The sequence below is a fragment of the Malaclemys terrapin genome, chromosome 5 (assembly GCF_027887155.1).
Source record: "Malaclemys terrapin pileata isolate rMalTer1 chromosome 5, rMalTer1.hap1, whole genome shotgun sequence".
Classification (NCBI taxonomy): Eukaryota; Metazoa; Chordata; order Testudines; family Emydidae; genus Malaclemys; species Malaclemys terrapin.
Genome location: NC_071509.1, coordinates 134,633,538 through 134,656,614, shown reverse-complemented (window position 1 = coordinate 134,656,614; position 23,077 = coordinate 134,633,538). Strand labels below are relative to the sequence as shown.

The following is a 23,077-nucleotide window of genomic DNA, read 5'->3' as shown; positions in this document are numbered from 1 at the left end:
ATAGCTTACTTACACAGTCACTTTCTTGTGCTGCTGAGGAAGGGTTTGAATTCAGGAAAACTATCTTTACTAAAATAAAAAATATTAAACATTCATACCATTTGCCCAATATAATTTGTTTGGTTTTCCCCCTCTCTCCACAGAAATGAAACTGTAGGCCTATATTTTGCTGGCAACAACCCTTATTACCTTGGCTCTACTGGTTAAAAACCTTATGAGTTGTCAGAATGCTATTGGTTCTTAAAATCTGTGTGTTATCCTGTATTCCTATAGGGGAGGTATCAAATATCTGCTGTGCAGACTCGTTCTAGCTTGCTTGCTGTATCTGTGGCAAGCCTGGTGTGTACAGTGTCTGTGGAACCTAAGCTTTTGTGGTTGTAAATGAAACCACCTAAATGAACAGAGAGTAAACTGATGCAATGTTGTTGTCATGTGTCTGCAGACGTTGTGAATCTGTGTGAAAAGGGCCATTATTCTCATTGGGGTGTTCACTCTAATGTTTAATAATGACACTTTAAATGTCTGTATTCAATTGCTTATTTTAGCAAATGTGGTGGGGAGATGTTGAAGGGTAGGAAATTCAGATGGAAGAAAGGTACAAAGATGTGAAAGAGGGAGAGAAACAATGAAAGGAGGTCAAGTATCAGGGGGTAGCCGTGTTAGTCTGTATCTACAAAAACAACAAGGAGTCTGATGGCACCTTAAAGACTAACAGATTTATTTGGGCATAAGCTTTCGTGGGTAAAAACCTCACTTCTTCAGATGCAACTGAAGAAGTGAGGTTTTTACCCATGAAAGCTTATGCCCAAATAAATCTGTTAGTCTTTAAGGTGCCACCAGACTCCTTGTTGTTAATGAAAGGAGGATAGAGGAAGAAGAGAAACAAGGGCAGACATGCTGGTGATCCTAAAGGTAGAGATTTTCCCACTGAGTGATGATAAATGGGATGACATTGAACATAGGATGCTGATAAATAAAAGTTGAGTTACTAGTTGAAGGGATGTATGTTACATCCTGGATCTTTTTGCCAACCTTCCACTCATATCAGTAGGAGGTGCCTTATGAATTGAGGGGAGTATAGAGTCCTAAATATAAACTCTGGTCCACGAACAATAATCCAACATAAACTTTGGAGTCTGTTCAGAATGGGGACCATACAAGTACCAAGATTGTATCATAAAATGTAGGCATACACACATGGTGAAATGTTGAGTCTGCAAATACTTATCAAGCTAGTGGAAAGCTCAAGTTTGGATAGTAGAAATTGAGCAAGTTTCTAGGTGTGAATATATTTGGGTGCAGATTTATAAGGGGTTTAGGGCTTTAAAGATTATGGCCAGAATAGTCAAATGTGGGTTCGTGAAATCAGGCCTTAAATCATAATTAGGTTCCTAGATAAGATGTCCAGAATACAAAGCACCCACAAATCTGGTGGAGAATAGGCCACTTCTGTTTAAATACGTAAAGCCTGATTCAGGTGCTGAACTGTAGTAAACCAAGCTTGAATGTTTTAGGCTGTGCCCTATAACCTTCAAAAATACTCTATGACTCAGTATTGTTATGAGATCCACTTGATGGAAATTCAGGGTTTTAGAGCACCAAACCATGAACTCTGTATGCTCTGTGAGAACTCTAGCTCATGTTCTTAAACCCATACTGAGGAATACAGATATTACTGTTTTTCTCTTGCATGTGTTACTCTGTGTCAAAAGTGCAAAAGAATGCTCTGTGACACTGAATGATTTCAAACTTAAATATGAGAATCTGAGTTACACATTTTTGGCCTTTCAGAGTTTATCTAAGTTCTTGGTTTACTCCAGGCTTGCTTTTTTGGCCTACCACCCACACTAATCTGGTCCTAACCCAGTGTACATCTTGGACTTGGCACTACAATGCAAAAGCTCTTCATGGGTGTAATTTTATGGGTGGGTGATGGTCTCTCCTTCCAAAGGATGGTGTGTCTATATTTGGAGTGGTCTTTGCACATGATGAATTGTATCTTGGGAGGAGGCAACCACAGCTCCCATTGCCTTCGGTAATTGTTACTGGCACTTATAGCAAAGGACCTTGCCCGAGAGACCCATATTCTTGTGTCTGGGCAAATGCGGTAGGAAGGAATATAATTGCTCACAACTCATTTATATTTAAATTGTCAGTGAAAAATGCATCTCAGTTCTATCTCCTGCTTGGAGTCACTGGGAGCTGTTGGTGTACAGTACTTCTAAAGATCCTGCCCCATTTGTTTAGAGTTTGCTGTCCCCACTGGGCAACCACTGCAGGACCTACTCCTGGTATCAGATTTCTCCCAAATATCACGTCTTTCTCAGAGTACTCTGATGGCAGCAACGCTTCTGCTTGGCTTGTTTTTTGGTTAAGTTGCTTTTAGTATGCTATTCCAACCCACCTGAGTTTCCAGGGAAATCTACTTTCCTAACTGTGTTTTTTTTCCAAGTGCTTTGAACAGTACTCTTATATTAGTAGTGTACTGAAATTTATTTTCCTAATGGGTCCCTGTGTGTCTGGTGGCCTGTGTTTTAAGTTAACATAAAACTGCATACAGTGTAATAATTTGGGAGTAAATATGTGAAAAATATTGAAATAACACATTCAATTTTAGTGATCGTTCAGCTATATGGATCAGAAATTTATTTTCCAAAAGCAGTTTCCTGTTTTTTGCTGATTGCCATTCATGCTGGTGAATGAGGCATTTAGAAGTAAATATTGGATTGGAAGCCATTTTTTGATCTATTGTTTCCATAAGGAAAAACCCCCCAAACATTTGCATAATTTCAGTGTCACTTGCCTCCAGATGAAATTATACTACAACCAGTTGGAGTTCCAGCTAGCACAAAATATAAACTGATTGGCCTGCCTTGGCATTAAAGTGCCATACTAGAAATCACATGCACTTGTTTGATGGCTAAGTTGACTGCTTTATAGATACAGATGTAGTGACCATTTGGCTATTACTATAAAAAAGGTAGATTGCCCAAATTTATCCTTGATAGGATTCTACCTATTTCTATATGAAATTAAAATCTGGCAGCTTTTGCCATATAGTTGATTATATTTGGATTTAATCTGTTTTAGGTTTTCCCAAGGGACTCAAAAGATTGCTTGAAGATGAAGCCGTTAAAAAGGTTGGAGTAGGAATTGAAGGAGATCAGTGGAAGCTGATGAACGACTTCGAAATCAAACTGAAGAGCTTTGTAGAGCTGGCTGATGTCGCCAATGAAAAAGTAAAAATTCAGTTTCATGGAGCGGGGGGGTCTTATTATGCTAAATAAAGGGAGGTTTTTGTTTTCATAGAAATCTAAATGTGGCACCAGTCATACACCGTAGATCTATTACCAGAGATAAATATTACCAGGTGACACTTCTTAAAGTGTTTGAATTTGGAAGGAACTCAAGTAAGAGTTATAGTATTAAATGCTTGTATTTTCATTGCACAGTATATTTGATTTTCCCACAGATCTTTTTTTCCCCCTCAGCTCAGTTTCTGGCCATTTTGTTCCATTTGGAACATGTTTTTTTTTTTTTTTTTTTTATTTAAATCAATCGAATTGTATTCCCTTTTATGTTTACTAACAGGAATTGCCAGACTGGATCAGACTCAAGGTCCATCTAGTCCATTGTCCTGTATCCAACAGTGGCCAGTACAATTCCTTTCAATTTCCTTGTCCTTGTATTATGAGAGAGGGTGAAGAGAAGTTTCTGAGCCGCAGTCCCTATGGTATTTGTTATTTTGTAATCTTGTATCATGTCCCCTCTCTAAGATGTAAAGAGTTCCAATCTTTTCAATATCAATTAATAGATGAGGTTTTTCCATGCCCCATCACCTCATTTCAGGTGAGGACAAATGATTGATTCATGTAACGAGACAATATTTTTCCATAGTATTCTCCATGCCATTCCTTATGAACTCTAACGCCTATTTATTTTTCTGACTGCTGTTGCACATTGGCCAGAGGTTTTCGTTGTGCTGTCTGCAATGATGCCCAGGTCATTCTCCAAAGTTGATGCAGTTAATTATTTAGAACTCAGTTAAGGGTACGAGGAACTCAGATTATTCCTTATCAACACTGAATTTCATCTGCCCTGGGTGGGTTCCCCACATTTGCCTTGCATTTGTCCCATTGCTTAGATCATTACCCTTTCCCTGACTCAGTTGCCTCAGAGTCAGAGTTGATTGCTTTTCTCTGGGGCACCAGGCAGAGCTGCTGTCTGCTAAGTCACTGAATGCAACTCAGGTTGTCTTTGAGTAAAACTTTATTATAGAAAATAAAAAAAATCCCTAAAAATTGTTAAGGTGAATGTAAACTTAGATTGAAACATCACCATATTATGTTTACAACATATTGGATTAAATTATCCCTTCTATCCCATGAACAACTTCTAATTTCCTCCTAATTTTCATGTGTGTTTCAAATACCTTGTGCTCATCTCAAAGAAATCTTTGAATTTGTGTAAAGGGTTAGCCTTAAACTGACTGCACAAATCTTAGAGACAAAAAAAATCAGTGAATATCATGGAGCTCTTCAAAGGGTCTGTACTCTACACTTACTGTTCCAGAGGACTGGAGAATAGCAAATGTTGCACCTATAGCTATAAAAAACTCTAGGAGCTGGTCTACACTAGAAGCGGTACATTGGCACAGTTGCGCTGCTGTAGTGTGTCTGCTGAAGATGTTCTGTGCTGATGGGAGAGAGCTCTCCTGTTGGCATAATAAATCCATCTCCGCAGGAGGTGGTAGCTATGTTGGCGGGAGAAGCTGTCCTGCCAAAAATAGTGCTATCCACAGCGGAGCATAGTCAGTGTAACTTACGTCGCTCTGGGAGATGGCTTACGCTCACTCCTGAGGAATGTAAGTTGTACTGAAGTCAGAGGTAGTGTAGACTTGGCCTAGGAGTGATATGAGGAATTGCAGACCACAGAAAGTCTTAACTATTACCTAGGGTTACCATACGTCCTCTTTTTCCCGGACATGTCCGGCTTTTCGGCAGTCAAACCCCCGTCCGGGGGGAATTGCCAAAAAGCGGAACATGTCTGGGAAAATGGCGGCTCTGTTTAAGAGCCCGGCTGCCTGAACGCTACCGGCTTCGGGCAGCCCCGTGCCTGGAGACCCTGCGCCGCTGGAGCCCGGGAGGGGAAGTGCCCGGCTGGGGGCGCAGGGTCTGGAGGCACGGGGCTGCCCGAAGCCGGTAGCGCTCCGGCAGCCCGGCTCTTAAATAGAGCCGCGGGGACTGGAGCCTCCAGCCGCCGGGGCTGTGTGTAACTGACACAGTGTCAGTTACACAGAGCCCCAGCCGCTGGAGGCTCTGTTTAAGAGCCGGGCTGCCCGAGAGCTACCGGCTTCGGGCAGCCCAGTGCCTGGAGACCCTGCGCCCCTAGCCGGGCACTTCCCCTCCCGGGCTCCGGCTGCGCAGGGTCTCCAGGCACGGGGCTGCCCGAAGCCGGTAGCGCTGGGGCAGCCCGGCTCTTAAACAGAGCCTAAGAGGAGCAGAGCCTCCAGCTGCGGGGGCTCTGCTCCTCTTCGGCTCTGTGTAACTTATACAGTGTAAGTTACGCAGAGCCGCCGGAGCCCCGGAGGGGAAGTGCCCGGCTGGGGGCACAGGGTCCGGAGGCATGGGGGCTGCCCAAAGCCCGAGCGCTACCGGCTTCACGGTTTGCTGGGCAGCCTCCAGACCCTGCGCCCCCGGCTGGGCGCTTCCCCTCCCGGGCACCAGCTGTGCTGGGGAAGCGCCGGCTGGGGGCGCAGGGTCTGGGGGCTGCCCGGGAAACCGTGATGCTGGTAGCACTGGGGCAGCCCTTTCCCCCTGGCTGGGAGTGGGAGGGAGGAGGGGGCGGAGTTAGGGTGGGGGAAGGGGCGGAGTTGGGGCGGGGCTAGGGGTGGGGAAATGGGCGGGGCCATGGCCCATGGAGGGTCCTCTTTTTTTATTTATGAGATATGGTAACCCTATATTACCTGACAAATTGGTTGAAACAATACTTAAAAATAGAATAAGAAGTCATCTAGAAAATCACAATAGCATTGGGTCTAATTAGCATGGTTTCTGCAAAGGAAAATCATATTTGATTAATATGTTAGAATTCTTTGAATATATGAGTGAAGTAGTGGATAAAGGAGAACCAGTTAAGAACATAAGGTGGGTGCATAACTGGTTGGGAAATGGTTCCCAGAGAGAGTAGTTATCAGTGGCGCACAGTCAAGCTGGAAGGGTTTATCAAGTGGGGTCCCTCAGGGATCAGGCCTGGGTCCGGTTCAGGTGACTTATTACTGTTTAATTTATCAGTTTGTTCCAAAACCTTCTTTACTGACTCAATAAGGGGCAGTTCCTCAGATGTGTCACCTAAAAAGACCGGCTCTGGTGTGGGAATCTCCCCCTCATCCTCTTCAGTGAATATTGATGGAAAGTACAGTAACTCCTCACTTAAAGTCGTCCCGGTTAACGTTGTTTCATTGTTACGTTGCTGATCAATTAGGGAACATGCTTGTTTAAAGTTGCGCAGTGCTCCCTTTGGCAGCTGCCTGCTTTGTCCACTGCTTGCAGGAAGAGCAGCCCATTGCAGATACCTGGTGGGGGCTTGGAACCAGGGTGGACCGACAGCCCCCCTATCAGCTCCCCACTCTCCTAAGTTCCCTGTGCGGCAGCTGCCCAGCAGGCTATCAATTGCCAGCAGTTCAGCTGTCCCTCCTGCCCTCTGCCTTGGAGTTGCTCCCGGGAACCTCCTGATTGCTGTGCCAGGGGGGAAGAGGTGGGCTAGTGTCAGGGTGTCCCCCTGCACCCTGCTCCTGCCCCTGCTTACCTCTTCTCCATATAGAGCAGGGTGGGGACATGACAAGGCTCAGGATGGAGGGGGCTTGCTGGCCACAGCTGCTGTCTCAACTTGCTGATCTACTTAAAAAGGCAAGGTACTTAGAGTGGTATCAGCATACTTAAAGGGGCAATGCAAATCTCTCTCTCTCTCTTTCTCACTCACAGAGTGTGTGTCTCTGTTTGCTATGTTGTCTTCCCTCCCGCCATTCGTGCTGCCTTGTAGAGTGTGAGGCTACATTAACAACAATGTGTTAACTGTTGAGGGCTCAGCCGAATGCTAGTTCATCATTTAGCAGTAAGGCATTCCCTGGGAAACATCCCACCCTCTTCTTCCACCTTCTAACTTCACCACCCCAACCAAGCTTCACAATCATCATTGCTGTGTACAGTATTACATTATTTGTTTAAAACTTATACTCTGTGTGTGTGTGTAGTTTTTTTTTTTGTTTGTTTTTTTTTATTTGGGATACACACATAGTTGGCGCCTCTGTTATGATATTTTTTTTAAAGTTTCCGTGCAGCCTGCAGGCTTATCACTCTTGTTCCTTTTAATTTCAATATAACTAGCTTCCTTGTCTTTGTTTAGTTGCCTTTTTTGAAGTTAAATGCTACTTGTGGTGGGTTTCTTTAGTATTTTCTCCCCGACAATGATGTTAAATTTAATTACGTTATGGTAGCTATTACGAAGCAATTCAACTACATTTACCTCTTGGACTAGATCCTGTGTGCCACTTAGAACTAAATGAAGACTTGCCTCTCCCTTTATGGGTCCCAGGACTAGCTGCTCCCAGAAGCTCTCTTTAATGGTGTCTAGAAATGTTATTTCTGCATCCTGTCCTGAGATGACATGTTCCCAGTCAGTAGGGGATAGTTGAAATCTCCTGGTGATATTGCATTTTTTGTTTTTGTAGCCTCTCCAGTTTCCTTGAGCATTTCACAATGACAGTCGTGATTCTGGTCATGTGGTAGATAGTATATTCTTACTGCTATCCTCTTATTATTCAAGCGTGGAATTTCTGTTCATTGAGATTCCATGATACTGCTTGATTCATATAAGATTTTTACTACTTTTCACTCTATGCTTTCTTTCACATATAGTGCATCTCTCTCACCAGCGTGACCTGCTCTCATCGCTGTATATTTTGTATCTTAGTATTATCGTGTCTCATTGATTACCATCATTCCCACCAAGTTTCTGTGATGCCTATTACATCAATATCCTCATTTTATTCCAGGCACTCAAGTTCACCCATCTTAGTATTTAGACTTTTAGCATTTGTCTACAAGCACTTATGCTAATATTTAGTTGTCTGTCGTCTTGTGCTGCAATTGAATGGCGGTCTTTTCCGTTTGAGTGTTTTTTATTTTCAGTGATCTGTACTTTATCAACTTTTCTTCTCTTTCCTAGGATATAGAGTAGCATATTCAATAAATCCTCCCTTAAGGTATGTATTGCACCGTGTGCTCCTTCACACCTGTCAGCTTTCCCCCAGCCTTCATTTAAAAAGTCATTTACGACCTTTTAAATTTTACATGCCAGCAATCTGGTTCTGTTTTGGTTTAGGTGGGCCCATTTTTTCTGTATAAGCACCTCCTTTCCCCCCAAAGTTCCCTAGTTCCAGATAAATCAAAATTCCAACACCATTGTCTCATCCACGCACAAACTCAACTGTCTATATTTCTGATATTGAATCCACCATTGCTATTACTTGTCCCTTCCTAATAACAGGGATCGTCTCCTCAGTGTGAGAGGATACCATGAGATCAGCTGGTAGGAGGGTCCCAACTATGGGATCACTTCCCTCTGCTTCAGCTTGATGTTCTTTCCTTGAGACTTTCATCCTTCTCAATAGCATAGAGGCTGACAGACTGTGGGGTGGGACCTCTATTGTTGATACAGATTTATTTAGATTGTTGAAAGGCCTCTGATAGTGTCCCATATGAGCCACTAAATTAGTCATCGGGGAAGAGGCAAAGAACTCTCTCCTGGTTGGTTTTTGATCCAGACACAAAACAAAGAGTAGGAATAAATGGCAAGTTTTCTTCATGATGAAAGGTTGACAGTGGCATGACTCTAGGTTCCATACTGGGTCCAGTGTTTAATTTTGTAGGTGGTGCAGGTAGTGTGCCTATAGTTAACATTCCCCCAACACGTTTTTTCCCAAGATTTCACTTGGAATCTTGGGCTGAAATTTTCTATGCTGAGCATTTGCCTAAGGTTGTGTTATTTTGGAGAGTTTTAGCTAGAATGGTTCAGCTGTTCCTGAGAATGAGGTTTGGGGAAAACGCATTAATTTATCCAAGTTAAAGTTCTTACAGCTGCTTCATTGAACAGCTCTATTGCCTCCAGGCATCAGAGCAACGGCACAAAATTTGACAGGGTGTCAGGAATGTGCCTTTTATTGTTCCTCTGAAATTCACCCTAATTTGACCAAGTTGTAAGCTTTTGGAAAATCTCAGTTTGCACATGCTCGGTGGAGTCTTCTTAAAGTTTACAAAAACACACGAGGAGTCCGGTGGCACCTTAAAGACTAACAGATTTATTTGGGCATAAGCTTTTGTGGGTAAAAAACCCCCACTTCTTCAGATTCATGGAGTGAAAATTACAGATGCAGGCATAAATATATGGAGCAAGCTGCTTGACTGGCAGAGAATTAAGGAACAAGGGTGAGGAAGTAGGGGAAAACATGCAGGGCGGAGGCAGCAGCATATGGGGACGTGATATAACAGGAGGGAGGGGAGATTAAACGAGGCAGGGTCCTGTGGAAAATATATTATTGGGCTCATGTAATTACACTGTATCATCATGCATACACACAAGGGGATGAACTAGGGTTCCAATGGAAACCTTAATACTGGCATTTCCTAACTTAAGTGCTTGACTTTGTACCCTTAGTGGTATTTTAATGTAGGTTTTTTGGATGTACTCTTTGTTTCCAATCTGGGAAGGAGTGATTACTGAAGTAGCACTATTTGCAGATGACACAGTTATTTGTTATGAGCAGTGTGGAACTTCAGAGAGACCTAACCAAGCTGGGTGAAAAGGCAACACAATGTGAAATAAAAGCCAATGTGGATAAATGCAAAGTAATGCACGATGGAGGGTAATATTTAGAACTCTGTGAAATATACTGGTAGTTTAACTGTATCAACTCAGAAAAGGGACATGGGTGTCATAGTAGATGTTTCATTGAAGGTGTCTGCTCAGTATGTAGCAGAGTTGTTGAGGCCAGCAGTTTATCAAGGCCCAAAGAGGGATTGGACAGTTTTATATGGATAACAAAAATATGCAGCATTATAGGAGTTAACACTAATAAAAACACTGTTGGAAAGGGATTTTAAACATGCTTCAGGGCTTAAGCCAATCTCTAACTATTCGAGACCAAGAAATGAGACCTGATGTGGGGAGCAGACTATCTCCCATCTGCCCACTGTGGGGTTTCCTTCATCTTTCTCTGAAGCATCTGGTGCTGGCTTCTCTTGGAGGTGGAACACTGGGCTAGGTGGGCTATGTGTCTGCTGTTCTCTGGCAGTTCCTAGGTTTTACTCCCTGTCGTTTTGAATAATCATTCTCTCTTGGAGCAGGGCCCATTAACGTGTTGGTGAGTACTTCCTTGTCTCTGTTCCCTGTATGACTGTCAGATAGCATAATGCATAGTGCTTAAATTCCCCAAAGTACTACAACTGATGCAGTTCCCATTTTCAAGTCTGAGCGTTGACCATTACATCTGCCCCTTTCTCTGTCCCACCAGGATAAAACTTTACTATTCTAACCTCTATCCAGAGCCCAAACGTAGATGTTGGTAATTATTGATTAAACCTTCAGATATCAAATCCAGATGTGCACATACGTTTGTATTCATGCATCTGGTTGCATTGGGAAATACCTATGTACTAGACAGCTTGGCTCAGGGAGCAAAGGATTCTATATCTGGGATAAGAATGAATTATTTTGGTCTCTACTGGCCTAATGTCATATTGCTAGAATACAGATGTAGAGAACATAACTTCTGACCACGCTTACTTCTCCTAGTGATAGGCATGGCATACAGAAATTAAAAAATCTTAAGGTGAAGTTTTAATACTTAGTAGAAGGCTGTGCCTTTGAACCTGGTTTGAGAGAACCATGCCACATTAAACTCACGGAAACTACCATTTAGTAGAACCAGAAACCATGTGCTGGGAGGCTGAAACAATGACTGGTAAATGGGAACAGCATCATCTCAGGAAAGCACCATAAAAGCCTTTTAAGATGATGGTGAAGTGGAAAGGTTACAGTCAGTGCTTTAAAATGACCAGTATTGAGCACTTGTGTGGTGTATTTCTCCCTTTTTTGCTATGCTGTGGACACCAACTTCTCATTGCATATGCTGATGGTGCCCTGATGCAGCAATCTAGTTGGCAAGAAGGGAACACTGTGCAGGAACACTGTGTCAGGGCACAAATGCTGTAGTTTTTCAGTTGTAACACTGCAGTTGGCTCTGATGGGAGCAGAATCAAGTTGTACATTTGTAGGTCAGTCATTTTATTGAGGAATGAGTTAATTATGATCTATTCAGAGTCTCCACTTGTAATGTTGAATCAGCTTTGTTACCTTATTCTGAGAATTATTTTTACCATGTACAATTATTTTGAACTTAATAAATATTTCTTATTTTTAGCTGAAGTGTAAGGAGATATGGAGTCTAAATGGCTTGGTAAAACATCTGTTCAGCAAGCAGCTTCTGAAGGACAAGTTTGTTCGCTGTAGTAACTGGGAAGAATTTCCACTCAGCGAGGAGCAGAAGTTGTATGCAGCCACTGACGCTTATGTGGGTACAAATAGAAAGCTCCACTCCATGTTTTAACTATTTCATTCCTCTTAATACATTATTTGCCGACCTTTTTAATGTCTTGCTGCAGTGGAACTCACCAATCATGTAATTCAGATTCTTCGCAACAAAATTGTTAGTATTCAATCTTTGCCCCGCAAAACACTCTATAAAGCTTCATAGTGTCGGTGACTGAGCTGTGGGCAGTCTGGCTGAGAGTTCGGAGCAAGAGTCCGGCCTACCAGTTAGAGTTGAATCCAGACAGCGTGGGTACAGGAGCGAAGCCAAGGGTTGTAGCTGGGTGTCAAACCAAAGCCTAAGCCGCAGGGTGAACCACTGTCAGTCAGAAGGCAGAGCCAAGGGTCTGAGCTGGTAATCAGAAGTCAGGAAGAATCTGGGAGCAGGAGCAGGTGCAGGCAATGGCTGGAGCCAGGCTAGAGACAGTGAAGGCAGGTAAGCGCAGCTGTGGGTTAGGAATGTGTGGAGCAGCTCCTGAGCTTAAGTATCAGCCTGTTGACTCCTTCAGCCAATCAAGTGGTGCAGTTGACTCCTTCAACCAATCAGGGCCAGCTGCACTCATTAGGTTGCCAGAAGAGTGGCTCTTTGCAGGCTGGCCCCTGACACATTGTGTAGGCTACTGTCCAACACTTTCAGTTCTTGATTGCATTTTAACCCATGTATTTACTGGAGGCTGTTTCTCCAAGGTATTCTCTCCGAGTGGGTCTGATTTGTGAATACTTCTATAAAACTGTACAGTTTAGAAGTATAAACCCATAAAATTTAAAAAGTTAGGATTAAATTTGCCTAAACAGCAGCATTGCTTTAAAGACTTGTTGCATCTTCAATAATAACTTCAATTCTGTGGATCAGAATAGGAATGGCAAAGAAAAATATCAAACTTGTCAAGTCCTGACCAGAAATGATACCATCCCAATATAAATATTTATCATTTGGCACACTAAGGACACAGTCTTTTAGCAGGAAAAGTTATCCCTCAGAGAAGTATTAAGAGCCCATTCAGGCAGGCATAATATCCAATCAAATAAATGTTCTGTTAGTTTTGGAAACAATGCTTAATTATTCATTAGAAAAGGGGATGGGGGACAAATGGAGGAGCGGAAAGGTCTTACTTCACTGAACAGTTGCATATGGGAATGAAGTAATTACAATATCTAGCGCTTTACATCAATAGATCTCAAAGTGCTTTGCAAAGGAGGTTAATATCATGTCAGTTTTATAGAATTTCTCTGCCCACGTCTCCCGCCAGCTACCCTAGGGACTCCCCTCACATCTCAGCACCTCATCTTTCCCCTATACCAATGCTTTCTCCCTCTTCTCCCTGGGAAATTCATGAAACCAACCAAACCCGGGAGCCTGACTCTCCCTCTCCCCAAACCCTGCTCTCCTCCCCTTTGGCCCATACAGGCCTCTCGCTCCATCAGGCCAGGGTAGGTGGGGAGAGGTGCCCACTTGGAGTACTTGTTCTCAGTAGCATCAAATTCATATACATCATAATAGTTCCATCTCAAACGATGACCTGGCCACAGTGGCTTGTGGTTCAGCATTTCCAGGCTAGACTATTGCAATTCTCCCTCCCTGGGTTTAGGCAAAACGTTGAAAGAAGTTACAGCTGGTGCTTCATGCAGTAGTCTGTCTCCTTACTGAGATGAGCTGAAGGAGCATATTGTTTTCTACAACATTTAGGTATAACCTTGAACAAGGCACAAGGAAGAGCCTTTTCAACAGCAGCTCCAAGACTGAGAGTCCAAGCCTCACTCTATGTGAAGTTGCTTATTGACCAAAGTACAGTTCTCCTCATTCTCAGTAAATGATGCTTTTTCTAATACACCTGGAGATGAGCAGTGAACCAGAGATTTATATATATCTTTGAGTTCACTTACGAGACTTATCAGGAGGTTACCAGGAACAGTAATTGTTGTAGTTCTGTTTAGTATTTTATAGAGCACTGTAGATGTCCATGAGGCTCTCTATTAAATGAAAATAGAGGACATGGTCTGCCCACATTTTGTGTGCCATGGAACACGAGGCAGATGATACTAATGTTTTAGCTGTGCCATAATCCAGTGGCTCTCAACCTTTCCAGACCACTGTACTTCTTTCAGGAGTCTGATTTGTCTTGAGTACCCCCAAGTTTCACCTCATTTAAAAATTGTTTGCTTACAAAATCAGACATAAAAATACAAAAGTGTCACAGCACATTGTTATTGGAAATTGCTGACTTTCTAATTTTTACCATACAATTATAAAATAAATCAATTTGAATATAAATATTGTACAATACACTCACATGTGTATAGAGCAGGTTAAACAAGTCGTATGAAATTTTAGTTTGTACTGACTTCACTAGTGTTTTTTATGTAGCTGGTTGTAAAACTAGTCAAATATCTAGATGAGTTGAGTACTCCCTGGAAGACTAGTGTCGATTTAGCCGGTAGTGTAGACATGGCCTGTGTGTCGATCTGACTGGGCCCATGGGTGTAGAGCAAAGGCATTTTGGGTGCATTGTTTAGCAAGAGTTTAACTCAGCATTTGCTGTGTTTCTAACTTTTTAAAAAATAAATGAACACACCTCTAATGTCTTGAGGTAATGTTCACTAAAATCATTGATCTGTTCCTGCACCCTTAACTTTACCTTAAGAAAGTGTTAGGCTAAATTGTATTTTGTATTGAGTTCTCTAACTTAATGTTGCATTATTGACATTGTTTGGAACAAAAATCCTTCACTTTAGTGTTAAATTGAATTTACATCTTGGATTGGAGAAGAAATTTGTAGCCTGTTCAGTTTGTTTTAAGCTTTTCCAACCATGGAAGGAAAAAAATGTAATATGTGATCTGTATGGAATCTGAAGCATTAAATTTGTTTTGCTTTTCTTCACAGGCAGGCCTCCTCATTTACCAAAAACTGGAAAATATGAATAACTGTGATCAGAGGCTCTATAGTATAAAAAACGGTAAACTGCAAATTAAAAGCATAAAGAATGTGTGTTTTTTCTAATTGGACATTGAACTGTTTTGGGTTTACAGACAGCTTGCAGTGAGAGTATTCTATTTGGGTTCTTTGTTCACCTGTATCACCTGGGTATCTGAGTGTTTTCAAAAAGGGGCAGTAAGTGACAGGGGAGCACAGTCTCATCGTTCTGTGGTGTGTGGCTAAGTTCTATGAGGGGGCTGGTAAGAGATCTCACTCTTACTTTTGTTACTCCACACCGTAATAGGGTCAGATGCTTGAATAAACTATTGGCCACTTTGTGAATTACAGCATGTTCAGTGCCATCTCATGCATTTGTGAGAAAGATGGAAATACCATAGTGTCTCCTGCTTCTCATCCTGCGGTGGAGTGAGATCTGCCAGAGCTGGTCTTTTTTTCCTCATAGCTCAGGAGATGTAAATATCCCATGGAATACCAGCAAACTGTAAACTTCCGCTTTGTCCTAGGGGCACACAGCGTTTGAATTTTTTGGTATATAGATTATTAGATTTAATGGAAAATGTCACAGCTGATTTTGCTTCATTTCTGCCGAGCGAGAGAACTTGTCCAGATTTTATAAAAAGCTTGTTACCCAGTAGTTCCTATTTAGGTACCTAAATATATGCCCAGATTTTCAGAAGAGCTTATCTCCCATTTTCACATCAGTAATAATGAGTTAAGCTAAAAATCTTAGTGTTGCTCTTGACCAGGGAAAGCCGCATGGAAAAGGTTTTATTCTCTTTCTATGCAGGCTGTACCCTTATTTTCCCTGTGATGACCATGCAGCAGCAATGCTGCCTTCTTGATCACAAGGCTTAATTTTTGTGACCTCTTTTAGCGGATGTCTCTATATTTGCAGCTTGTGCATGATTCAGCTGCATGGTTGCTCACTTTTTATGAGCGTTAACAAATTAAACACCTTTTAGTTTAGTTTATGATACTAAAGTCAATGGAACTACTCATGTTTAAAGTTGCATAAGTCTTTGTAGGATCTGGGCCTAAGAACATTTAGTCTAAATGTGTGGGCTGTTCACTTTGTTTGTAGCGCAATAGCATGTACATGTGCTCAGACTTGTTTAAATGAAGCAAGTTTCCTGTCCCAAAGAGCCTTATGTCCAGATTCTTAAAAAACAGGAGCTTAAAGCTAGACTCCTAATTCCATGCGGAGGAGCATACATAAGTGGCCTGACATCTCAAAAGTGCTGTGACACTGTGTCTCCCATTGGCTCAAAGTGAAGAGTCTGTGAGTGAGGGGGTGGAACAAGCAACCCATCAGCACAGGGCAGAGAAAGTCTAGAGTCAAGACTGTATGATGACGATGTTGGTATCTGCTCGTGCCTTTGGTAATACTTGGGAGGCTACTTCTGTGTCTGTTCCTGCTGAATTTCTTTGGCTCTTTGGGCTGGCTCCACATGGCTCAGGGGAGAGAGTGCTGCATGAGTCCTGGTGCCCCTAGGAAGAAGTGGGGTAACCTCTGTGCAGTTCTGGGTCTGGATGGTGCTGGTAGGGATGGTTTGTCCCAGCTGGGTCCTGTTTTCCCCTTCCCCCTCACTGTGCAGCACCTTGTCAGGCTGCTTCCGAAAACGGGAAATAGACAAAGCTATTAACTGTAACTATAATTATAATTAACTATAGCAACCACTCTCTGTTTCTCTTGAGTCAGTAACGTTCTAGTAAGCTTATTTGCGTATGCATAGAGAAGAGAGGTGAGTTATATGTAAAGAAACTTCACTGACATTGAGTTTTTCAGATGGGGAGATGTTGCCAAATGAAGTCAAGAAGCAACTGTCCTCATTAGCTGAAGAAATGGTGGAGCTGGCTAATGGTCTTCCCAGCACTTTTGGACAACTTAAAAATATGCAGAGGTTAGATGTTGCTCAAATCTGCTTCCTCTTTATCTTTGAAATCCCTGTCAGTGGTATGTTCTTATATCTGTACTAATGGTATCTAATCCAGTGCACCCTATCTATAGTTACAGATCCATGTGTATATTGTGTTGGGTGAGGGCCTCCTGGTGTCCCCACCAGACCACAATATAGGCTGCTAAGAGTCCTTTTCTGGCGTAAGGCATACAAGGGATTCTCCAAACAAAATAAACAAACAGGTTCCTTTCCCGGGAGATGGTTTGGCTTACCTGAAGTCTCTGGTATCCTTAATCTGAGTTAGGGTCTGCCTCCAGCTCCTCCTTTTGGTAATCCTCACTTTATACCTGGTCTATATAGTCTCAGGGATGGTAGAGTAGAATCATAGAATACCAGGGTTGGAAGGGACCTCGGGAGGGCATCTAGTCCAACCCCGCTGCTCAAAGCAGGACCAATCCCCAGACAGATTTTTGTCCCAGATCCCTAAGTGGCCCCCTGAAGGGTTGAACTCGCAACCCTGGGTTTAGCAGGCCAATGCTCAAACCACTGAGCTATCCCTCCCCCTGCAACTGTCTCTGTTGCCAGCTATATCCAAGGCATAGCAGTCTTCCCCTAGTCACCACCCTTCCTGTGGCAGGCTTTCCCTTTTTAAGCTTTGTGAATCCAGGCAGAGCAAGTCTTGCGGTCTGTCTTGTTAGTGCTGGCTGACCCCATGAGAGCTTGTTGGGGCACCCCTCACAATGTGTATACCCCCCCTTTTTAAAGAAACTTCAGTCCATGAGAAAACTTCACTTTTCTACTCCCAGATACAAGGATGCAACTTTTCCTTGTGTAATAGCAGAGGATTGGTGGTTTAGCACTGCCAGCCATGTTCTATAGGACTCTTATAATCTGAAGGGAAGCCTGTGAGCCCTGGAACTGTGACAAAGCTTACCATAAACAATTGCTCAAGTGACCAATGAGTTTTGGATACTTAATGCAACTAGCCTTCTAATCAAGGTGGGACGTACCTCTACTCAGTGTGTTTGGGAATTCTTTGAGTCTCAGGATAGGCTGTTGCCTAGGAAAGATGGTCTCGCACAAGTTTTAGTTTACGTAGCTGATTACTAGTTTCAGGTTGCTTCTTACCGTTCATTGTTTAAATATGATCGTTAATAACTTGATAGAAATGGTTCCATCTAGGCCTGATGGGAAAAGATGTAGGGCAGAATGTCATCTGCGCATTGATACTCTATCACAGGGATGTCCGGCCTCTTCAGCTTGAGGACCCAACATGATGATGTTTCAGAGAGTCAAGAGGCCACAATCAGTTAGTTCTCTTACAAACCCAGTACAAAAAACTGACGACGACGACTACTATTGACTACCTAATGTCGGAGAATAACAGAGTTTTTACTTTTTGTTTGGGTACAGCAAGTTAGATACTTTATTTTTTTAAGCAATTGCGTAGAGAGAGAGAGCTAAACAGGTCTTTTAACAGGTAAACAATTAAGGCAAGCATTTATACCTTTTGTTACAGACAATAATGAGCAACAGCTGCATTTTGTTTATACATAGGTCATTCTGATATCTTGTTTTGCTTACTAATGTAGACTCTTAATCTACATTCCATATTATTTACACATTATTTATACAAGGTTGCAACAACTTTTTACACAGTGTTTTTAATTTGCTTTATACATTTTTTGCTTTTACAAATTTTGCGTTATTAGGGTTACAGTTAGCCTGACTTTTGCTAACAAACTGTCATGTATTGCAATTTTCTTTTTGTTAGCTTTTTTTTTTGCTTTTACAACCCCCCCCTTTTGTACTACTAGTACAACAAACATTTTTAAATCTTTATTTGCATTAAGTCTTGGAATTTAGATTTTACTTTAGTTAACCTTAGGGGTTTTGATTGGATGTAATGACAGTGCATGATGAGCATGGACATGAAAGGTATTACTATTATTACGTCCTTTATAACAACAATAACATACTCCTACACTAACTAACACCAACACAAACAATAATATTTTCATAGCAATAATATGATGGGGTTGTTGTAAAGTTTTAGTTAGAATACACAATACATTATAGTTAGTACATAAGGTGGACACTTTATAAGCTGTATGAAAGGCTTATTTTTTAACTTGATATATATATTGAAGCATGTGAATTTGCCCTTGTATTTTAGAGATTTTTTGAACCTCTGGTAACAGTGAAAGCAAATTTTGAAATTGATTAGGTACTAAACTGGTCCAATTAAAGGGTATTTGGAACCTAAGGTCTACTTGGAAAATTCTGTCTGCATAATATGATTGCCTGCAGTGGTAATGAGATTAAAATGTATGTCTTGCAATGTGGTGGCTTTAACATTCGCACAACTATTATTAGCTTGAAAAAGTAAGTGTCCTGTTAGGGTAGTTTCTTGTCCCCTACCCTCCCAGCAAACGTAGTCATGAAGAGTAACAACTTTTTTTGGCTTCAATTTACGGATACACTGAAACTGTGGGGGTTTTAACGGCCAAAATGTCCGTTGACTCCCTAACCCCATTTAAATGTCAGATGTAATTCCAGGAGCACTGACTAAAAATTGATTGGGCATACTAGGTAGTTTAATTTTTTAGATGTTTTGGTGAATTATTTAATTCCACATGCATTTTTCCCATGGACCTGGCAGGATTTGGTATGTGGGAGCCCACACACCCCCAACCGGTCCATATACTTGGAAGGAGCACTGAGTCTTTAAATATGTCTCCATGGCCATAGATTAGATGGTACTCCTGATGTGTCTGTAAGGGCAGTGGGCCAAGCCTGATGCTTTAGATTATTCCGAATGGCCATTAGCTGGTCATTCAGGAAATTTTGAATTTTTGAACATGCTAGATTCCACTGCAATGCCTTCCCAGCCTCAGTGATATTTAATACCATTTTTGTTAGCAACTTCTGGGTCATAGATCTAAGGGCGGAGATAACATGTAACTTACCAATTCTAGCCTGTACCTGCGTAGCTGTTTCCCAGAAATAAGGCTAGTGCCTTTTCTAATTGCCCCAATTTTTTATTATGTTTTTGGCTTTTAAAAATATTTTAAACTGCTGCTGCACTATTGGCCCCATCCTAAAGGGATCCGGTCAAGTCTTTTTTTTTTTTTTTTTTTTTAAGAGGAAATAACCCAAGCCCTTTGTTGTGCTAATTTAATGGCAGCCCTTTTTGAACAATTCGGGTATGTAGAGGTGATTTGGAAACTGGATAAGGGCAATGAAAATTTAACAGTTCTTAGTGTAGTGTTAATTACAGTTTATTGATATTTTAATATATTTTTTTTGGTGTAGTATTATACCACATTCATTGGTTGAACACCTTTATGTACTTTTGGGAGGCATTGATATTAATGGCAAAAGAAGGGGTGTATTGCAATAAGGTACAGGTCACATTATTAGTCACTGGAATAATGTTTTATGCAGGTAAAATTTCCAGTGGCAAAACAAACTCTTTGGGTATTCGTTTAATTGTTTACTAATTGGGTGACCAAATAACAATAAGGGCCTTTTTTATTTAACACAGTGCAAATTTCAGGAACATTTGCTATAGAACCCATTAATTGCAATTACAGATTTTTGGGGTTCACTGATAGTGATATTATATACTTTTATTTTTATTGATTTTTTTTTATTTAATTGTTTACTTATATGGGATATTTTAAACCTTAAAAATTTTTTAAGCAATATTTAAATAAATCACTAAAGTGTGAAGGCCTTGGCCATTGGTTTTATTAAATATATGGCATTGTCTGTATTTGGATGTGTTACAGGGGTAATAGTGTAATGGAGGAGATGGCAGGGGCAATGGCAACAAGGTGCCTTTGGTACTTACAATTTAAAATTCAATTAGGGAGGACAATACATGCTGAAGGACTTATTTAAAACACAGGGTGCAGCCTGTAGAATAAACCCCAAAATCCAATCAATACCACGTTCCCAAGCATGGGTCCCACAAGTTTTTTTGGGGGTGGTAAAACAATTCCCCAGAACCGCTTTGCATCTGATCTTACTGCACAGTCAATACGTTCGGATGGCATGAGCCCAACAGGGACAGACAGCCCCACGGACAGTCCTCCTCCAACACCCCAATAGAGATTTCAAAAGGTCTCCTACCTCTATTGTGACGCCATGGTGTTCGAAGGGGAACGATCCGTAGCAGCTGCCGGTGCCTCTGCGGGCATTGCCATCCTGGACAAGCCCCCAGATTGTCGGAGAATAACAGTTCTCACTTTTTGTTTGGGTACAGCAAGTCAGATACTTTATTTTCTCTCTATCAATTGCGTAGAGGGAGAGAGCTAAACAGGTCTCTCAACAGGTAAACAATTAAGGCAAGCATTTATACCTTTTGTTACAGACAATAATGAGCAACAGCTGCATTTTGTTTATACATAGGTCATTTTGATAGTTTGTTTTGCTCACTAATGTAGATTCTTAGTCTACAGTCCATATTATTTATACAAGGTCGCAACAACTTTTTACACAGTTCTTTTTTACTTGCCTCACACATTTTTTGCTTCTACAAATCTTACGTTATTAGGGTTACAGTTAGCCTGACTTTTGCTAACAAACTGTCATGCATTGCAATTCCCTTCCTGTCAGTTTTTTTTTTGCTTCCACACTAATAATTTGCATCCGAAAGTTTCTTTACCCCGTCAACTTCTTGATTTCCAGCTGAGTCTGAGATGATCCCACAGTACACCAGCCAGGCTAAAATAGTCTTCATGATCAATTCTTACTTTGTCTTTGTGAGCTGAAAATGTTTGTTCATAGATGGGTAGGCACTTCCAAAGTTGACAGATCTTCTTAGAGTGCTGGTTCCTATGTGTATTCCGTGGTGGGTACGGGTGTGCTCCAAGTGCCTGAGACTGGAGAATTCTTGCAAGTAGTGTCCGTTGGTTCATGTCTGATCCCTGCCCTCCTCATGCTCCATACCGAGGATAAAAGGGATGGGCAGACTGACTGCCCTTCCTGTTCCTTCTCACCACTGCATGGCCTGAGTTGGAACCTCTGGTGCCTGGAGCTTATATATTTAAGCAGCGTAACTGCATGATGAAAACTGTTTTCCCTCCAGAAATATAGGTATTGTATATTGATTTTTGGTTGAGGAAAATTTTGTATGCATGTAAAGATTTTTTCCAGCTGGAACAACGAAGCTGCATCTATGAAGTTTTGAGGAAATAGGGGGTGTTATTTTGCTATTTGTTAGAATTATCATTAATGGCAAGAACTGCCTTTAAAAAACCACTGGTAAGATATATAATAACATTTATTTACAGCTTCATTTAATTCTCCTTTTTTCCCCCAATAGAGCTGTAGAAATATTAACTGGTGTATCAGAAAATATATGTGCCTTAAGAAACATGTTGCTTGGTGAACCCAACTCTCAAGCAGAGCTGGGGAGCAGCTGTGTTACAGCTCCAATGAAATCTGAAGTTGTGTCTACCATTGTTGAAGAAGAAAAGGCCGAAACACTTGAATTTCCTACAAGAGTTGAAGATGATTTAAATGATGACATAGATGATGATACGTTACTGAGTGTCAGTGAAGGGGACCTGACTGGTGGGGAAATGGAACTTAGTAAGCCTGAGCAGAACGATGGAACTGCAGACAGAGGATCTAAGGAGAATACAGACAGAGACTGCTTAATGTCACTTGACATTACTGAATATGAACTTCAAATGTTGGAACTTAAGGCCAACGAAGAAATTCTAAACGCTGCCTTGCCTGAGGTAATGGATTAAAATCCATACAAATGATGAACATTATCAGGAAAAGTGATCTTATTGTTAATTTACCAAGGGATTTTAAAGAGTTGACTTCCAGAGTGACAGTTGATATGTGAGAGAGGAAGGGATATTGAATTGCTTTCCCAAAGCTGAATTTAAAGCTTTAGTCTGGTCAATATCCATGAAACTTGTCGATCTCTGAGCCTCTCTTTAGCACTGCTACCACTTAGATCCTTGTTACTTCGCTACATACACGAACTCTAGATTCACTCTTTCTACTGTGAATAATATATTTACAATATGAATTTTAGGGGGTACCTGGCCAAATTCTGTCACTGGACATACCTCCACAGTTCCCATTGTAGTCACTGGAGATGTGCAGGTCTCTTACAGGGTACAATTTGGACTACAGAGTTCATAAATTGTAGCCCTTTTAGGGACTTCTCTTTTATGGGGCTAGATTCCTTTTAGTTTCTGTAATTGATTTTACTTTATTTTCTTTTCATTTGTGTGGTTTGTCTGTATCCAGGTTAAACGGAATCTTTAAACTTCTATGGAAATTTGCTGTGTTCTCCTAAAATTTTTCCAAACATGTTTTACTATGGGAAGGGTCCAGACCACATTGTTTAGCGAAGCGTTATCTGCAACTAACCCTTGAATGACATATAAATAATGTGTCTAGTAGAGGAATAGAGGGGTGGTGGACTTTCAGTGAAATAAAGGCTTATTTTGAAATATTCCTTTAGGAACCATATTCCAGAGAGAATGAACAAAAGCTTGGTTGTGTCATTGAAAGTGATGAAGAACTGGAAATGGAGATGCTTAAAGTAGGTGCCATAATGTTTGT

The 23,077-nt window shown here is 41.4% G+C and overlaps 1 protein-coding gene across 1 annotated transcript in view; it reads left to right on the top strand.

The window, feature by feature from the left end:
* Positions 1-23,077, top strand: part of WRN (WRN RecQ like helicase) — a 119,590-nt gene that overhangs the window by 25,400 nt on the left and 71,113 nt on the right. The window contains exons 5-10 of the mRNA XM_054030237.1: positions 3,091-3,239; positions 11,480-11,629; positions 14,529-14,601; positions 16,369-16,483; positions 21,813-22,233; positions 22,977-23,057. Coding sequence (XP_053886212.1) covers positions 3,091-3,239; positions 11,480-11,629; positions 14,529-14,601; positions 16,369-16,483; positions 21,813-22,233; positions 22,977-23,057 — 989 coding nt within the window. The remainder of the gene's footprint in view (positions 1-3,090; positions 3,240-11,479; positions 11,630-14,528; positions 14,602-16,368; positions 16,484-21,812; positions 22,234-22,976; positions 23,058-23,077) is intronic.